The 19,192-nt window shown below is 49.3% G+C and overlaps 3 protein-coding genes across 7 annotated transcripts in view; 2 read left to right on the forward strand and 1 right to left on the reverse strand.

Annotated features, from left to right (window-relative positions):
* Positions 1-447: 447 nt before the first annotated feature.
* Positions 448-8,857, forward strand: DPH7 (diphthamide biosynthesis 7). 5 transcript variants are annotated; one of them, XR_011364770.1, is made up of 11 exons: positions 448-576; positions 3,284-3,443; positions 4,378-4,514; positions 4,745-4,832; positions 4,917-5,008; positions 5,092-5,258; positions 5,412-5,484; positions 5,911-5,976; positions 6,245-6,411; positions 6,489-7,826; positions 8,195-8,857. XR_011364770.1 is itself a non-coding variant. In XM_069985824.1 (11 exons), exons 3-11 carry the CDS (start codon positions 3,303-3,305, stop codon positions 6,908-6,910), a joined length of 1,353 nt encoding a protein of 450 aa, XP_069841925.1. In that variant the 5' UTR covers positions 448-576; positions 1,695-1,715; positions 3,284-3,302; the 3' UTR covers positions 6,911-7,892. The 5 variants fall into 5 exon arrangements, 4 of the variants coding, with proteins under 4 accessions (XP_069841925.1, XP_069841924.1, XP_069841927.1 ...); XM_069985824.1 differs by lacking the exon at positions 8,195-8,857 and adding an exon at positions 1,695-1,715 and having other exon boundaries at positions 6,489-7,892; XM_069985823.1 differs by lacking the exon at positions 8,195-8,857 and having other exon boundaries at positions 6,489-7,892.
* A 3,226-nt stretch (positions 8,858-12,083) lies between these two features.
* Positions 12,084-13,501, reverse strand: MRPL41 (mitochondrial ribosomal protein L41). The gene is made up of 2 exons (XM_069942799.1): positions 13,401-13,501; positions 12,084-12,565 (listed from the first exon to the last, which is right to left on the reverse strand). The coding sequence occupies exon 2, from the start codon at positions 12,554-12,556 to the stop codon at positions 12,149-12,151; it is 408 nt and encodes a 135-aa protein (XP_069798900.1). The 5' UTR covers positions 12,557-12,565; positions 13,401-13,501; the 3' UTR covers positions 12,084-12,148.
* A 127-nt stretch (positions 13,502-13,628) lies between these two features.
* Positions 13,629-19,192, forward strand: part of PNPLA7 (patatin like phospholipase domain containing 7) — a 125,941-nt gene continuing 120,377 nt past the window's right edge. Inside the window, exon 1 of the mRNA XM_069942788.1 lies at positions 13,629-13,647. The gene's annotated coding sequence lies outside the window, so the exon portion shown is untranslated. The remainder of the gene's footprint in view (positions 13,648-19,192) is intronic.

Raw genomic sequence — 19,192 nt, forward strand, 5'->3', positions numbered from 1 at the left:
AGAGAGTGCCGGAGGCAGGTGTGTGTGGTGATCTCTCAGAGAGTGGCGGGGGCAGGTGTGTGTGTGGTGATCTCTCAGAGAGTGGCAGGGGCAGGTGTGTGTGCTGATCTCTCAGAGAGTGGCAGGGGCAGGTGTGTGTGGTGATCTCTCAGAGAGTGGCAGGGGCAGGTGTGTGTGGTGATCTCTCAGAGAGTGGCGGGGGCAGGTGTGTGTGGTGATCTCTCAGAGAGTGGCAGGTGTGTGTGGTGATCTCTCAGAGAGTGCCGGAGCAGGTGTGTGTGGTGATGTCTCAGAGTGCCGTGTGTGGTAATGTCTCATAGAGTGCCGGAGCAGGTGTGTGTGGTGATGTCTCAGAGAGTGCCGCGCGCAGCTGTGTGTGTGGTAATGTCTTGTTTTCTGTTCCACTTTAAACTCAGAAGGTCGAAACAGGCGGCGACCCCGTGATCAGACTCAGGCAATCAGGAGAGGGGAGCAGCGATTGGCTGAGGCTCCTGTCAATCCTCCCTCTGTGGAGGCGGAGCTCCTGCAGCTGAAGGCCCGGAAGTAGTAACCGAGGTTGTGAGTCTCTACATGCTGGTGAGTGTGACCTCATCCCTGTACATTATATACAGTATATCTGCTGCATGCTGGTGAGTGTGACCTCATCCCTGTACATTATATACAGTATTATAGCTGCTGCATGCTGGTGAGTGTGACCTCATCCCTGTACATTATATACAGTATTATAGCTGCTGCATGCTGGTGACCTCATCCCTGTACATTATATACAGTATTATAGCTGGTGCATGCTGGTGAGTGTGACCTCATCCCTGTACATTATATGCAGTATTATAGCTGCTGCATGCTGGTGACCTCATCCCTGTACATTATATACAGTATTATAGCTGCTGCATGCTGGTGACCTCATCTCTGTACATTGTATACAGTATTATAGCTGCTGCATGCTGGTGACCTCATCCCTGTACATTGTATACAGTATTATAGCTGCTGCATGCTGGTGACCTCATCCCTGTACATTATATAGTGTATTATAGCTGCTGCATGCTGGTGAGTGTGACCTCATCCCTGTACATTATATAGTGTATTATAGCTGCTGCATGCTGGTGAGTGTGACCTCATCCCCGTACATTATATGCAGTATTATAGCTGCTGCATGCTGGTGAGTGTGACCTCATCCCTGTACATTATATAGTGTATTATAGCTGCTGCATGCTGGTGAGTGTGACCTCATCCCTGTACATTATATACAGTATTATAGATGCTGCATGCTGGTGAGTGTGACCTCATCCCCGTACATTATATACAGTATTATAGCTGCTGCATGCTGGTGACCTCATCCCTGTACATTATATACAGTATTATAGCTGCTGCATGCTGGTGAGTGTGACCTTATCCCTGTACATTATATGCAGTATTATAGCTGCTGCATGCTGGTGAGTGTGACCTCATCCCCATACATTATATGCAGTATTATAGCTGCTGCATGCTGGTGAGTGTGACCTCATCCCAGTACATTATATATACAGTATTATAGCTGCTGCATGCTGGTGAGTGTGACCTCATCCCTGTACATTATATACAGTATTATAGCTGCTGCATGCTGGTGAGTGTGACCTCATCCCTGTACATTATATACAGTATTATAGTTGCTGCATGCTGGTGAGTGTGACCTCATCCCTGTACATTATATGCAGTATTATAGCTGCTGCATGCTGGTGAATGTGACCTCATCCCTGTACATTATATACAGTATTATAGCTGCTGCATGCTGGTGAGTGTGACCTCATCCCTGTACATTATATACAGTATTATAGCTGCTGCATGCTGGTGAGTGTGACCTCATCCCTGTACATTATATGCAGTATTATAGCTGCTGCATGCTGGTGACCTAATCCCTGTACATTGTATACAGTATTATAGCTGCTGCATGCTGGTGAGTGTGACCTCATCCCTGTACATTTTATGCAGTATTATAGATGCTGCATGCTGGTGACCTCATCCCTGTACATTATATACAGTATTATAGCTGCTGCATGCTGGTGACCTAATCCCTGTACATTGTATACAGTATTATAGCTGCTGCATGCTGGTGAGTGTGACCTCATCCCTGTACATTTTATGCAGTATTATAGATGCTGCATGCTGGTGACCTCATCCCTGTACATTATATACAGTATTATAACTGCTGCCTGCTGGTGACCTCATCCCTGTACATTATATACAGTATTATAGCTGCTGCATGCTGGTGACCTCATCCCTGTACATTATATACAGTATTATAGCTGCTGCATGCTGGTGAGTGTGACCTCATCCCTGTACATTATATGCAGTATTATAGCTGCTGCATGCTGGTGAGTGTGACCTCATCCCTGTACATTATATAGTGTATTATAGCTGCTGCATGCTGGTGAGTGTGACCTCATCCCTGTACATTGTATACAGTATTATAGCTGCTGCATGCTGGTGAGTGTGACCTCATCCCCGTACATTATATACAGTATTATATCTGCTGCATGCTGGTGAGTGTGACCTCATCCCCGTACATTATATACAGTATTATAGCTGCTGCATGCTGGTGACTTCATCCCTGTACATTGTATTTACAGTATTATAGCTGCTGCATGCTGGTGAGTGTGACCTCATCCCTGTACATTATATACAGTATTATAGCTGCTGCATGCTGGTGAGTGTGACCTCATCCCTGTACATTATATACAGTATTATATCTGCTGCATGCTGGTGAGTGTGACCTCATCCCCGTACATTATATACAGTATTATAGCTGCTGCATGCTGGTGACCTCATCCCTGTACATTGTATTTACAGTATTATAGCTGCTGCATGCTGGTGAGTGTGACCTCATCCCTGTACATTATATATACAGTATTATAGCTGCTGCATGCTGGTGAGTGTGACCTCATCCCTGTACATTATATATACAGTATTATAGCTGCTGCATGCTGGTGAGTGTGACCTCATCCCTGTACATTATATACAGTATTATAGCTGCTGCATGCTGGTGAGTGTGACCTCATCCCTGTACATTATATACCGTATTATAGCTGCTGCATGCTGGTGAGTGTGACCTCATCCCTCTACATTATATACAGTATTAAAGCTGCTGCATGCTGGTGATTATGACCTCATCCCTGTACATTATATACAGTATTATATACATTATATTTAGCACTGAAGCAGCTGACTGTTGCCATCTTTTCTGGATGATTGGATGCCGGATTAGAGGACTGTTACTGTAGTGTATACCGTCCTCTGTTGTTGATAGGTGATGCAGAGACCCGGAGATGTCTGTACGCTGCAAGACCCAGACCCTTCAGGTGATCGATACGGAGTACAGCGCGGACTCTGCGGAGTGGTGCCCGCTGGATGACTGGGGGACGGTGCTGGCCTGTGGGACGTATCAGCTGAAGAGACCCGAGAGTGAGGTGAGTGCGGTGTATGGTGTGAGATGAAGGTGGTGTATGCTCTGAGGTGAGTATGCTGTGAGGGTGTACAGTGTGAGGTGAGGGTGGTGTATGCTGTGAGGGTGTATAGTGTGAGATAAGTGCGGAGTATGCTGTGAGGGTGTATAGTGTGAGATAAGTGCGGAGTATGCTGTGAGGGTGTACAGTGTGAGGGCAAGGTGAGGGTGGTGTTGGGGTTCAGTACGGTGTATGGTGTGTGGGGATTCAGTATGGTGTGAGGTTCAGTACGGTGTATGGTGTGGGGTTCAGTATGGTGTAGGGTTCAGTACAGTGTATGGTGTGGGGTTCAGTATGCTGTGAGGGTGTAGGGTTTTAGTATGGTGTATGGTGTGAGGGTTTGGGGTTCAGTACTGTGTATGGTGTGGGGGTTCAGTACGGTGTGAGGGTGCAGGGTTTCAGTATGGTGTATGGTGTGAGGGTTCAGTATGGTGTGAGGGTTCAGTATGGTGTGGGGGTTCAGTATGGTGTGAGGGTTTGGGGTTCAGTACGGTGTGAGGGTGCAGGGTTTCAGTATGGTGTATGGTGTGAGGGTTCAGTATGGTGTGAGGGTTCAGTATGGTGTGGGGGTTCAGTATGGTGTGAGGGTTTGGGGTTCAGTATGGTGTGAGGGTTTGGGGTTCAGTACAGTGTATGGTGTGAGGGTGCAGGGTTTCAGTATGGTGTATGGTGTGAGGGTGCAAGGTTTCAGTATGGTGTATGGTGTGAGGGTTTGGGTTTTAGTACAGTGTATGGTGTGGGGATTCAGTATGGTGTATGGTGTGAGGGTTTGGGGTTCAGTACAGTGTATGGTGTGAGGGTGCAGGGTTTTAGTACAGTGTATGGTGTGGGGATTCAGTATGGTGTGAGGGTGTAAGGTTAGTATGGCCATTCTCCACACCCCAAATTTCCTCACCAGCCCGGCAGAGAGGACAGTGATGATCCACACTTGCGGCTCGGTCGGCTCTACCTCTATCACTACGACCCCCACCAGATATTTTCCCCAGTGTCAGAGGTCCAGAGGATTGAGACGGCCGCCATACTGGACATGAAATGGTGAGCGGCACATTGCTTTTTGAATATCGCGTCACACTAGGGATACTATGTGTTGTTCTCTGGCGCACTATGGCGTATCACAGGTCACATGGCCCCAGCTTATCACCTTAAAACACGTAACTTTTGTTATTATTAGTCACCCTGGAGCAGTGTTCCTGGTTTCCCACCAGAGTCCGGAGCGCTGCTCTCACCCTATAGTATATATGACCAGTCTGTATTCTGTGTTGTAGGTGTCATGTCCCCCTCTCGGGGAGCCCCATACTGGGTGTAGCCGATGCTAAGGGCTCCCTGGAGCTGTATAGACTACAAGGCCACAGGGTAAGTGTCAGACATCAGAGATTTTTCAGCCCTGGACAATCCCTTTAAGCCCGGCTGTGCAGTGACTCTGTGTTCCTCCAGTAGGAAGGCTCCCGCGTGCAGCCGGCGTGCAGCCTGGATCTGGGGGATGAGTGTCTGGCTCTGTCTCTGGACTGGTCCACTGGGAAGAGAGAGAGGTGAGCCCTGAGGCCTAAACACCCTGCAGGTATCTCTGGTGACTGGTGTTGGTCTCAATGTGTCTGGTTTTCGCCCCCCACAGCTCTTCTCTGGTCAGGACCATCTGCAGCGACTCTCTGGGCCGGCTCAGTCTGGTGCAGGTGGAGGAGGCGGCTACGGGCCTGGATATGGTGTGTCAGTGGAAGGCCCACGACTTCGAGGCCTGGATCGCCGCCTTCAACTACTGGAACTGTGACGTCATCTACTCTGGTAGGATTCTAACCCTAATATTAGACTGAAGGGTAATGTGTCTTCCTGGTGAGACCACCAAGATGGCGTCCTGAGTCCTATAGACAATATGCAGTGCTTCAAGGGGAAACAAAGTATTTAGAAGAAACCAACCTCAATGTCCGTGTGTTACAGGGGGAGACGACTGCCTGCTGAAAGGATGGGACACACGATCCACCCCCGACAGCCCAGTGTTCACCAGCAAACGGTACGAGTCCCCATAGTGGCTGTATAAGAGCTGTATGTCCATGTAACAACAACTCCCAGCATGCCCTGACAGCTACATGCCAGGAGTTGTAGTATGGATAAGAGGAGCTGATAGGGTGTAATGAAGAGTGGGCGGCCATCTTTCCAGTGAAAACATTCAATGCAGTCTAAATGTTTTTGGGATCCATAGTGATCTCTTAAAGGGTTTTCCATACTTAGTAAAACATGGCTGCTTTCTTACAGAAATAGCACCACTCCTGTCCTCCGTTTGGGTATGGTATTGCAGCTCAGTTCCATTGAAGTGAATGGAGGTGAATTGTAATACCACACACAACCTGAGGACAGGGGTGGCGCTGTTTTTGCATGTTTTTTTCTAATCCTGGATGTAAGATCCTGAGTTACTGAGTTGTAATTTTCTCCCTCACAGACATTCAATGGGAGTGTGCAGCATCCAGAGTCACCCTCTCCGGGAGCACGTCCTGGCCACAGGAAGGTGAGCTCTAGTTGTGTAGTATGGTGGCACACCTCCATGGCTGACACTAAAGGTTGTGTCCTACATTACATCATAGCTGATTTTCTCCATAAACAGCGCCACCCCCGGCCTCAGGCTGTGTACAGTATTGCAGCTTAGTTCTATTGTAATGAATGGGGCTCAGCTGTAATACCACATGCAGCCAGTAGACAGGTGTGGCGCTGCTATAGACAAACCAGCGGCTATAGACAAACCAGTTTACACCCCCGTCCCACTTTTCTCCCCCCAGTTACGACGAGCACGTTCTTGTGTGGGATTTACGGCAGATGAAGCAGCCGACATCGGATACACATGTACAGGGAGGAGTGTGGAGGCTGAAGTGGCACCCCACAGACAGCGCTCTCCTGCTGGCCGCCTGTATGCACAGCGGCTTCCACATCCTGGACTCTGCCTCAGGTAAGGCTGATGACTAGAGGCTGGACTCCTGTATCCCGCTATCAGTATACTGTATGGTCACACTTTGTCTCCCGTAGATGGTTGCCCCATCGTGTCCTCCTACGTCCTCCATAACTCTTTGGCGTACGGAGCTGATTGGTCCAGGGTATCTCCGCCTAATAACTCCACCGCCGGTCCAGAAGCTTCATCAATGGTGGAGGAGGAAGAACCCGTTCCTGTTGGTACTGACACTGACACCCAGAAGCCGGAACAATCGGCCCAGAACCTGAAGATCTTCTACGAGTCGCCCACCGCCAGCTTCGACATTGTCCTGGAGGATGACTCCGGGGGGTACATCCCTGAGCCCAGCAGAGGGACTGATGAGCGGCCCGTCTCTGGGGTCTCCAGCCCCCCTGACTCTGGACACCCGCACACTCACCTGCTGGCCACCTGCTCCTTTTACGACCACGTCTTACATGTCTGGCGGTGGCGGTCCCAGAGACTCGGCCCTGCGGAGTGACCGCCCCCTCGTTTACTCACTGGTTATTACAATAGTCTACCTCCAGGGGGGGTTCTTCTAGGTTTAGGCCATGTTCAGACAGCTCTCCACTATTCTTGTATACTTGGATTATTATGGCGTCCTGTAGTGATCTAAAGAACTTTATGTAACTTTATTACAGAAAATGTTTTGTTTTTTTCCCATTGAGTGACAGCAGTAAAGGGTGACATGGCCTCTCTGCTGCCACCAGTCGCTGTGTTGGGAACTGCAGGGCTGCACAAGCTCTGGCCCTTGCAGTAACAGCATGATATGTAACTGTCGGAGCCAGTACAGCAGCCTTGTAGTTCCCAACACACCCACTGGTGGCAGCAGAGAGGCTCTGTCACTCTTTAAAGGGGTAGTTCACTCCATTATTTATTTATTTTTTAACCAACTGGTGCCATAGATTTGTAATTTACTTCTATTAGAAAATCTCCAGCCTTCTAGTACTTATCAGCTGCCGTATGTCCTGCAGGAAGTGGTGTATTCTTTCCAGTCTGGAGAGCAGGAGAGGTTTTCTATGGGGATTTGCTGCTGCTCTGGACAGTTCCTGACATGGACAGAGGTAGCAGCAGAGAGCACTGCAGGACATACAGCAGCTGATAAGCACTGGAGGTTCGGAAATTTTTAATAGACGTAATTAGCAAATTTCTGGCACCATTTGAAAAATATAGTTTTTGCTTTTTGCTGGAATGTCCCTTTAACAGTGGGTTGGGGAAAGGGGATCTGGGTCAAGTGGTCATAATACATACACTAAAATAAGATGGCATCATAAGGCCTAAGTTTAGGGGGCTCCGTTTACAGTCAGGGTGTGTGTGAGCTGGGTCTATAGAAGGGACCATGGTTTTTATACTCATTTTACAGTGCAGGTTTTATGAAGCGAAGCATTCGTGTACATGTCCTCTTTAAAGGGAACCTGTCACCCCCCGTGCCGGGGTGACAGGCTCCTGACCCCCCGCTACAGCCCCCTATACTCACCTGATCCCGCCGGGTCCCGCTTCTGGATCCGGTCAGGTCACAGAGATATCAGCCGCTGCAGCCCGGCGCGCACGCTGAGAGATGAGTCCAACACCCATAGAAAATGACAGGAGAGTCCAGCGCTCCGTCATTCTCTATGAGCATTGGACAGCTCTCTCAGCGCGCGCCGGGCTGCAGCAGCTGATATCTCTGTGACCCGACTGGATCCAGAAGCGGGACCTGGCGGGATCAGGTGAGTATAGGGGGCTGTAGTGGGGGGTCGGGAGCCTGTCACCCGGGGGGTGACAGGTTCACTTTAAGGTGGTCACAGTGTTCTTGAAAGGGTTGTCCAGGCTTAAGGTCCTTTCACACGGGACAATATAAGACATGGGAGTGCCAATCAGTGATTGTTTGCAGTGCCTTTTGAATGCACAACTAATGGTTCGACTGGGCCGCACGAGCAATCACTGCATTGTTCATGTGGCCCTTTAACTTTATTGCTATCGGCGCCACATGCCAGTTACACTGCCGATAGCGATATCTTTTAGCGTGGTCCATAACCGGCCCCTGCTAAAGGACCCCTACAAAAACATGGCTGCTTTCTTCAAAAACAAGTGCCCCATCGGCCCGTAGGTCATGCATGGTATTGCAGCTCAGCCTTTTTCACTACATATCACCTATGGCCAGGTGTGTGACTCTAGAAGAAAGCAGCCAGTTTACTCTAATCTTGTAGGACTCCTTTAAAGGGGCAGTTCAGCAAAAAAATTCTTTTAAATCAACTGGTACCAGAGATTTGTAATTTACTTGTAATAAAAAATCTCCCGTCTTCCAGGACTTATGAGCTGCTGTATGTCCTGCAGGAAGTGGTATGTTCTCTCCAGTCTGACACAGTGCTCTCTGCTGCCACCTCTGTCCATGTCAGGAACTGTCCAGAGCAGCAGCAAATCCCCATAGAAAACCTCTCCTGCTCTGGACAGTTCCTGACATGGACAGAGGTGGTGGCAGAGAGCTGTGTCAGACTTGAAAGAATACTACTTCCTGCAGGACATACAGTGGCTGATAAGTACTGGAAGACTGGAGATTCTTTAATAGTTAATTACAAATCTCTGGAACTTGTTTTGAACTAAATGTTATTATTTTTTGGCTGAACTACCCCTTTAAGTTTGTGTAGTGATCTGATTCCTACAGAATAAATAGGAAACCTGCAGCTGTTGCAAAACTACAATCCCCATCATGACTGGACAGCTAAAGCTTGTTGGGAATTGTAGTTTTGCAACAGCTGGGGGGGCGGCAGGTTCCCCATCCCTGCCCTACAGGGTCTCGGTTCAGAAGGAAACATGTCTCAGTAGTGCAGCCTCAGGCTTTAGGGCATCTACATTTAAGCAACAAGATATGAAAAAAAAATAAGGTTTAACATTTTTCATTGGAAATTTATCAGAATTTTTTACTTGTAATATTGAAGTATTTAGTCATTGCACTAGTAGTCTGTCTTATCCGGACACTGCGGAGAAACCAGCAATAATGCCGCTAACACTGAACGAAGGGATCAGGGGCAGATTGTGCGATCAGGGTCTGAGCAGCCATTCCTGGCTATATGTGATTGTGAGCATCTTCACTATCTGCAGATAAAAATATGAAGACAATGTTTTTTCTCATCACATCAAAGAAATAAATGTTCACCTGATCAGAAAATACTAATGTGTGCCTGCTTCATGTGTGACACTGGGAGTAAGATGGTTTGTTAAAGGGGAACCATCAGCAGGTTAGATTCGACTAAGCTGATAGCCCACTATAGTGCACGGGATGCTGAGGAGAAAAAAAAAGTCTGTGTCTTACCCTCCTCCCTGGTGCCGTTAGCAGTGTAATCCTTGGTCTGGGAGCACCGTTAGGAGCACTGCCCCCAGAGCGCCGATCTGGCCCGCCCTCTCCATTGATTATCGTTAGAAAAAGCAGGCTGTCCGGAGGCAGATAAATGCTCTGGGGGTGGCAGTGCTCCTAACTGTCTCATCGACCATGGAGTAAATGACTAAATGCATGGGAACTGCGGGAGGAGGGAGGTAAGACACATACTATAAGAAACATACCATCATCCTCAGCATCTCGTGTCCCTTTAAAGAAGCACCGGATGTGTTCACATGTGCAGTGATTCTGCACCCAAACTAACCAGTGTATATATAATCAGCTGTAGAAGATCTGCATGTGTGAACATACTGTTAACGGCCGTTCTTGTCTTAAAAAATACACTGTGTGAACATGGCCTAAAGGTGAGATGCAGATTTTCTACTGGTGAATGATGATATCCCTCCCATATTAAGTACTCTAAGGGCCCTATTCCACGGGACGATTATCGTTCAGATTATCATTAAATTTAAACGATAATCGCTTGTTTGAATCACAGTTAACGATTAACAACCGAACGAGAAATCGTTGATCGTTTATTAAGACCTGGACCTATTTTTATTATTGGTCGTTCGCATTGAATAAGAGGTCATTCGGTCGCTCGCAGTAGTGATGAACGCAATAGCGAAGACAAGACAACCGCAAGAACGCTCATAAGTAACGATTATCGTTTCATGTAAATGGGTGAACGATTTCAGGTCTTTCGCAATATCGGTCGTTTGGATTGTTTATCGTTAACGATTATGCGAGCGATAATCGTCCCGTGGAATAGGACCCTAAGGGTGCCTTCATGTGTACCGGACTCGCAGCCAATTTGACGCTGCGGGTTTGCAGAATTTTCATTCCACTGTGGATATGTAACCCGGCCCCTTTGACCCCCACAGCCCTGGAGCATACATCACCTGCTCCAGGCTCCTGCTTGCTTCGGAACCCCCTGGCATCTCCAGGCGGTCAGCCAATCAGTGCGCTGCCCCACCGCTGCTGTTATGTGACCCCATAGGCCTTCATTATACCAGGACCTGAAGCGGATTTCAATGCGGATTTAACAGCAACCGATTTGAAAATGCTCCACAGCATCGGATTCTAGAGAACAGCGCCAACAGGATGGTATGCATATGTCTATATTACTGTTGTGATGGTAGATCCTCTTCAATGTTCAGCATAAAGTGACACCCGCAGGGCCCATATCTTCTACACAGGTCGGTTTCTGCACAGATATTATACAGAGTGTTTCCTGTAATGTGTAAATGACATTTTTAGACAATTCTCCATTTTGCTGTTACTGGAGCGATTTCTCACTAATCAGCTGATCATCGATTTTCAGCTAAACGGGCAATTCTAGGAGCGCTCGATAGCAATTATCATCCCTTGTAAAAGAATCAAAAGACTCATCCCCTTCAATGAATCATAATCCTGCTCTATACAGAACACTGTTGTGTGCATGAGCCCTAAATCAGGTATTCCCATGTGGACTATGCACCACATGATTTTGAGTCCCACCTCTATCGCGCACCGAAAGGCCGGCATGATAATCCGGGAGAAGCTAGCGTGACCTATCAGCTCTTGTGCCTGTACTATTACACACGCTAGAGCAGGGAGCAGAGGAAAGGGCAGCCCAAATGATCCATAGATCGTTTGTGCTGCCTAATGAAGTCAATGGCGGGCTGCTGCTGCCCCTCCTATTACACGTTGCTGACATGAACGTGATCTTTCAGCACGTGATCATTGTCCACGCTGATTGTGGCCTTTTATGGGTCCATTTACACAGACAGATTATCTGCCAAAGATTTGAAGTCAAAGCCTGGAATGGATTTGAAAAGAGGAGAAATCTCAGGCTTTCCTTTATGACCTGATCTCTGTCCATAGTCTGTTCCTGGCTTTGGCTTCAAATCTTTGGCAGATAATCTGTCAGATAGTCTTTCTTTGTAAATGGACCCTATCATGTTCTAATACACTAATAGTTCTGTGTAATAGGGCATTAAAAGGGTATGCCAGGGACTTGTTTACATCAGCCGTCTCAGAAGGAAGGGGGAAGACAGAAAAGCTCACACAGATTTTTGTGTCTTCAGCAGAAAGCAGCAGCTCAGAACTGGGGGTAGGAGACTGAATAGATAATAACAAGTATGGAAGGAATTGTTAGTCTCACCATGGGCAGCAAAAGTTATGTTTGAGCGGAATACCCCTTAACAACCAAGGGAGGCCTGTACTATAGCCAGGTGTGGGTGGCAGAGGCATATTCTGTGGAGATGGTAACTTAGATAGAGACCGGGAATAGATAAAGGAAGAAGCAGGAGCCATGTTTGTTATACTCCATATAATTACAGTTCTATATCCGGGATATATGACAGTCCATCACAGTCTCAGCTACTGGACGTAATTCCTCGGATACAGCTGGAATAATTTGCCTTCCTGGGTCGGCTCGAATCCGTACTTTTCCAGGTTATTGGGATCGAAGGTTCCGTTCTCAATGTCCTTCTCTATGGCCGGAGCGGCCGTCTCCATAAACAGTCTCTTGGCCGTCATCATTTCCTCCGTCCCCGCCGGAGCCTTGTAGGTGACGTACGGCTTGAGCTTGAAGCCGCTCAGATCGGGGACAATGAACTCTGGCACCATCTCCTTCACTTTGACAAACTTCCAGTTGGAGGTCACGAAGCCGGCTTTCTTGGCTCCTCGCCCCCTGTTAAAGGAATTGGGGCCCATTTTGCTGGTGATTTCCGCCATTCTGTCAGAGCCTCGAATGAAGCCGCGGGTCAGATGCTGGAGTAGCCCCATGGTGGATTCCTGCAAGAGGGAGAAGAGCCAGAGAGGGGCTGAGTTACTGGATGGTGGGAGACAGGTGTATACCACTGGGGTCAAACTCAGGCTCTCCAGCTGTTGCAAAACTACAAGTCCCATCTTTCCCAGCTTTAGCTGTGGCTGTCCAAGCATGATGGGAATTGTAGTTTTGCAACAGCTGGAGGACCCCAGATTGACACCCCAGCAATAAAAAACTACGACTCCCATCATGCACCGACACGTGCAAAACTACGACTCCCATCACTCATTGACGCAAGCAAAACTATAACTCCCGTCATGCATTGACGCAAGCAAAACTACAACTCCCATCATGCACTGGCACATACAGAACTACAACTCCCATCATGCACTGGCACACACAGAACTACAACTCCCATCAGGCACCGGCACATGCAAAACTACAACTCCCATCATGCACTGGCACATACAGAACTACAACTCCCATCATGCACCGACACGCGCAAAACAACGACTCCCTCACGCATTGAAGCAAGCAAAATTACAACTCCCATCATTCATTGATACAAGCAAAACTACAACCCCCATCATGCACTGGCACATACAGAACTACAACTCCCATCATGGACCGTCACATGCAAAACTGCAACTCCCATCATGCACTGGCACATACAGAACTACGACTCCCATCATGACAGTCCTTGCAAAAGAACACTTGGGATGCTACTATAATACTAATAACATCACTGGAGGGTCTGGGGAGTAAATTAAAGCACCCCAGCAATGGCTGCCTAGCATCGTGCCCCCCATATGATGATTTAAAGGGTGACCCTGCAACGAACGCTAAGGGTTAACATCTCACCTTCAGACAGCGCGGTCCTCGCCGCAGAAAAAGTCGGCGTCCTAAACGTGCCGTAAAGCAACCTCGTGCGGGTCAAGCCTCGTTCTCGGCGCAGCCTCCAGCCAATCACAGAGTTGAAATCAGGGGCGCGCTAGTGTTCAGTCGGTCGTGATGGTTGAGAAGCGCATGCGCGTGTTTGATTGACTGGCGCTTGAGGTAGGAGGCGGGAAAAGGCTGCAGGAATTGTCGACGGCAAAGGGTTTGTGAGGTAAAAAAAAAAATCACAGAAGGAGGTAGGGAAAGGGTTAATGACAGGAATAACGAGAGTATATTGTGAATACAACATATAAGAAAAGGTGTGAACATGGACATGAGGCAGGGCAGGAAAATCCTGGATTTTTTAATGAAAATTTTCAGGCCCATGTTGTCGCCTGTATGAGGGAGAGGTCACATGGTCAAAGCAACACATCATTTTACCACAAAAATCTACATGTAACACATAACATGGACCCCGTCTGCATCTGTATTACAGAGACACCAGCCGCGCCCTGACCGCCGGTCTAATGGCCTGGAATACATCCATCATGGGTGCCCTGACCGCCGGTCTAATGGCCTGGAATACATCCATCATGGGTGCTTGTGGTGCTCTGGACCCGCGGTCAGGCTGAGACGTGGGCTCGTAGTAAGAAGCCAAACACATGGATGTGGCTTTAGGTGCAGCACCATCTCCTGACGCCCCCAGTAGGACTTCTTACCATTATTCATCGGGGCTTTCCAGCTTGGCTGCACGTTTTGCTACTCAGTTCCATTGAAGTGAATGGAGCCTAATTGCAGATCGTACCTGACGTGGAGACAAGAGTCTGCTGTCTCTGGAAAAAAGTGGCCATGTTTTTCTAACGCTGGATAACCCCTTTAAATTGCCAATATTAAGTTGAGTGTTCAGATCAAAACTTTTGACATGTCAAAAGTTATTCAAACGACAGGTACACTTTAAGTTCCTACTTTTGGGTCTGGTTTGTGGCACTAAATCTAGATATGGAGACATGGACGTCGGACGGGGACAAGTCGGACGGGGACAAGTAAGTCTTAATCGGAACAAACTGTTAATACGGGTTTCCCTGCAGTACACAGCGGTGCTCGTAGTCCTGTGGACAGGGCCGCTTTAACCAGAGGGCACATGGTGCACGTGCATCGGGCCCACTGGTTAAAGGGGCCCCCCCGAGCAGGCCGGCCGTTGCTATGTGCGACCAGTGCGGTCGCACAGGGCTCCGGCCACCAGCCTGTCAGGGGGGAGCACCATGGATGGGTAATCTACTAACCCCTCCATGGCATCCCCTGCAGGCCCCCCCCCCATCCGCCGCTGCCCCCGCCGCCTGCTGCCGCTGCGGCGCTTCAGCGGCAGCGTTACTGACAGAGAGAGAGCCATTTGCTCCCTCCCTGTCAGTCACTCTTGTGGCCGCACTTCCTGCGGTCACAAGAGGCCGCACTCTCCCTCTAGTGCCCGACGTCACTGGAGCGTCGGCGCGAGGGTAAGGGGAGTGCAGCCTCTTGTGACTGCAGGAAGTGCGGCCACAAGAGGGAAGAGAAGAGGAACGCATGGACCTAGGTGAGTAAAAGTGTTTTTTTTTTTCAATGTTATATGGGAGGGGGAGCGCATATACTATTGGGGAGCACAGGGGAGCTATATACTATGGGGGTGCACAGGGGAGCTATATACTATGGGGAAGCACAGGGGGCTATATACTATGGGGGAGCACAGGGGGCTATATACTATGGGGGAGCACAGGGGGCTATATACTATGGGGGAGCACAGGGGAGCTATATACTATGGGGGAGCACAGGGGAGCTATATACTATGGGGGAGCACAGGGGGCTATATACTATGGGGGAGCACAGGGGGCTATATACTATGGGGGAGCACAGGGGAGCTATATACTATGGGGGAGCACAGGGGGCTATATACTATGGGGGAGCACAGGGGAGCTATATACTATGGGGGAGCACAGGGGAGCTATATACTACTGGGGAGCACAGGGGAGCTATATACTATGGGGGAGCACAGGGGGCTATATACTATGGGGGAGCTATATACTATTGGGGGAGCACAGGGGGCTATATACTATGGGGGAGCACAGGGGGCTATATACTATGGGGGAGCACAGGGGGCTATATACTATGGGGGAGCACAGGGGGCTATATACTATGGGGGAGTACAGGGGGCTATATACTATGGGGGAGCACAGGGGGCTATATACTATTGGGGGGAGAGCACAGGGGGGCTATATAATATTGGGGGGAGAGCACAGGGGGGCTATATAATATTGGGGGGAGAGCACAGGGGGGCTATATACTATTGGGGAGCACAGGGGGCTATATACTATGGGGGAGCACAGGGGGCTATATACTATTGTGGGAGATTACGGGGGGCTATATATTATTGGAGAGCACAGGAGGGCTATATACTAATGGGAGAGCGCACAGGGGGGCTATATATTATTGGGGAGCACAGGGGTCTATATACTATGGGTGAGAGCACAGGGGGGCTATATATTGGGGAGAGCACAGGGGGGCTATATACTATTGGGGAGAGCACAGGGGGGCTATATACTATTGGGGGGAGAGCACAGGCGGGCTATATACTATTGTGGGAGAGCACAGGGGGGCTATATACTATTGTGGGAGAGCACAGGGGGGCTATATACTATTGTGGGAGAGCACAGGGGGGCTATATACTACTGGGGAGAGTGCACAGGGGGGCTATATACTAATGGGGGAGCGCACAGGAGGGCTGTATATAACTGGAGGAGCACATGAGGGTCTATATACTACAGGGACACCTTAAAACTATGGAGGCACAGAGGGGTGTAACTATGTAGGGGTACAGAGGGGTGTAACTACTGTATAGGGGTACAAGGGACCTAACTACTGTATGTGTTGGAGCCTAAAATATTTGTCTGGCAGATTCTGGAGAGAAGATTCACAGCCAGGAGAAGACTTCAAGGTGGCCCAGGCTGGATGGAGAGAAAAAGAAAAGGTGACAGACTCTGATCGGAGAAGACGCCCCCGGTGAGTCACTGGATGTAACTGCACTCTGTTATAGGGTTGTAGTGTTAGGGCGGTATTATGTAATGGTATCATTGATGATAGCTTTCTGTTTTGTTTAGTGCAGTTTTTATGTAATATGTAATCACTGTATGGTGGAAATAGTGTTATAAGGTAACTACTGTATGTATTGGGGCTCTTGATACAGTGTGGGGGCAAATTCAGTACATTATACAATGTGCCAAAAGGGAAGGGGGGGCCCACTCTTGAGGGCTGTGCACTGGGCCCACCAATGTATTAAAACGGCCCTGCCTGTGGACCCTACACTCGCAGTATCCAGTTGTATGTGAAAATGCACATACACCTGAAACGAGCACTTGCTCACCAGGGGATCTAGGAAAGCTGTCCAGGATTCTCTGTTAGCAATCAGTCCCTGTGAGCTCACAGAGAGGGCACACATGCCATGGGTTTGCCACCATGGATTTATGCCCTAAAGCAGTGAGTGAGCATTTAGAGACGCTTGGACATGAAGGTCGGACTAATGTATTTAAATGGGTGGGACAGATCTTCCATATGTGTGCACAACCTAATACAGATTTGGTGGCATGTTTTTTTCCTAAAGTTCATCCTTGCCATGGTAGCTACTATTAGGAGATCACAGCATATTGTATGTATTTATAGTGCTCTAAATGACTTTAGTAGCAGTTGACATGCAGTGAGCTCCCCCTAGTGGTGGCTGCAGGCAGGCAGATATATAGGGTTGTCTGAAGGGAAGCACTGTACTGGAATTGTTTATTGGGGTACTCTGCTAGCCCTCTGGAGGGTGCACCATGCTAGTAGTGTTTAAGAGGGGAATCTTCTAATTTTGTTGATGACGAGATATTCTAAGGGTAAAATCTGCACTCTGGCCTGTTTCGGGAGTCCCGGCCGGACGTCCCGCTTAGTCAATCAGTGCGCTGCCCCGCCACAGCCACTAATTGGCTGAGCGGGACGTCCAGATGCCGGGAGCCCCCGTAGCAAGCCAGAGCGTGGAGCAGGTAATATATGCTCCGGCCAGCGGGTGGTTACTCACCACGAGATGCTCTGCGAGAATGTCTTCTCATTCAAAATGACCGGCAAGGCATCCGGTGTGTGTGTTTGTACCCTAATTGTATATGGGGGGCAGTCTTTGGCACTGTATATAGGGGTCATCCTTCTGGCACTGTATATGGGGGTCATCCTGCTGGCACTGTATATGGGGGTCAGTCTTCTGGCACTGTATATGGGGGTCAGTCTGCTGGCACTGTATATGGAGGTCAGTCTGCTGGCACTGTATATGGGGGGCAATCTGCTGGCACTGTATATGGGGGGCAGTCTATGGCACTGTATATGGGGGGCAGTCTCTGGCACTGTATATGGGGGGCAGTCTGCTGACACTGTATATGGGGGCAGTGTATTGGCTCTGTATATAGGGGTCAGTCTGCTGGCACTGTATATGGAGGGCAGTGAATTGGCACTATATATGGGGGCGGTCTCTAGCACTGTATATGGGGGGCAGTCTGCTGGCACTGTATATGGGGGTCAGTCTGCTGGCACTGTATATGGGGGGCAGTCTCTGGCACTGTATATGAGGGGCAGTCTCTGGCACTGTATATGGGGGGCAGTATCTGGCACTGTATATGGGGGGTCAGTCTGCTGGCACTGTATATGGGGGGCAGTTTCTGGCACTGTATATGGGGGGCAGTCTTCTGGCACTGTATATGGGGGGCAGTCTCTGGCACTGTATATGGGGGGCAGACTGCTGGCACTGTATATGGGGGCAGTGAATTGGCAATTGTATATGGGGGCAGTCTGCTGGCACTGAATATGGGGGGCAGTGAATTGGCACTGTATATAGGGGGTAGTCTGCTGGCACTGTATATGGGGGCATTCTGCTGGCACTGTATATGGGGGTCAGTTTGCTGGCACTGTATATGGGGGGCAGTTTCTAGCACTGTATATGGGGGCAGTCTCTGGCACTGTATATGGGGGGCAGACTGCTGGCACTGTATATCGGGGCCGGTCTCTGGCACTGAATATGGGGGGGCAGTGAATTGGCACTGTATATGGGGGGAAGTCTGCTGACACTGTGTATTTGGGGGGGGGGCAGTCTCTGGCACTGAATATGGGGTGCAGTCTGCTGGCACTGTATATGGGGGTCAGTCTGCTGGCACTGTATATGGGGGGCAGTCTGCTGGCACTGTATATGGGGGTCAGCCTTCTGGCACTGTATATGGGGGTCAGTCTGCTGGCACTGTATATGGGGGTCGGTCTCTGGCACTGTATATGGGGGGGGAATCTCTGGCACTGTATATGGGGGGGGGAAGTCTCTGGCACTGTATATGGGGGTCAGTCTGCTGGCACTGTATATGGGGGTCAGTCTGCTGGAACTGTATATGGGGGGCAATCTGCTGGCACTGTATATGGGGGGCAGTCTATGGCACTGTATATGGGGGGGGCAGTCTGCTGACACTGTATATGGGGGGCAGTCTGCTGACACTGTATATGGGGGGGCAGTGTATTGGCTCTGTATATAGGGGTCAGTCTGCTGGCACTGTATATGGGGGGCAGTGAATTGGCACTGTATATGGGGGCGGTCTCTAGCACTGTATATGGGGGGCAATCTGCTGGCACTGTATATGGGGGGCAGTCTATGGCACTGTATATGGGGGGGCAGTCTGCTGACACTGTATATGGGGGGCAGTCTGCTGACACTGTATATGGGGGGGCAGTGTATTGGCTCTGTATATAGG

The sequence above is a fragment of the Dendropsophus ebraccatus genome, chromosome 10 (assembly GCF_027789765.1).
Source record: "Dendropsophus ebraccatus isolate aDenEbr1 chromosome 10, aDenEbr1.pat, whole genome shotgun sequence".
NCBI lineage: Eukaryota > Metazoa > Chordata > Amphibia > Anura > Hylidae > Dendropsophus > Dendropsophus ebraccatus.

Coding starts and splice junctions, on each gene's coding strand:
- DPH7 (XM_069985824.1), top strand. CDS start 3,303: ATGTCTGTACGCTGCAAGACCCAGACCCTTCAGGTGATCGATACGGAG. Junction 3,444..4,377: donor TGAAGAGACCCGAGAGTGAG/GTGAGTGCGGTG, acceptor TTTCCTCACCAG/CCCGGCAGAGAGGACAGTGA. Junction 5,977..6,244: donor CACGTCCTGGCCACAGGAAG/GTGAGCTCTAGT, acceptor TTCTCCCCCCAG/TTACGACGAGCACGTTCTTG.
- MRPL41 (XM_069942799.1), bottom strand. CDS start 12,556: ATGGGGCTACTCCAGCATCTGACCCGCGGCTTCATTCGAGGCTCTGAC.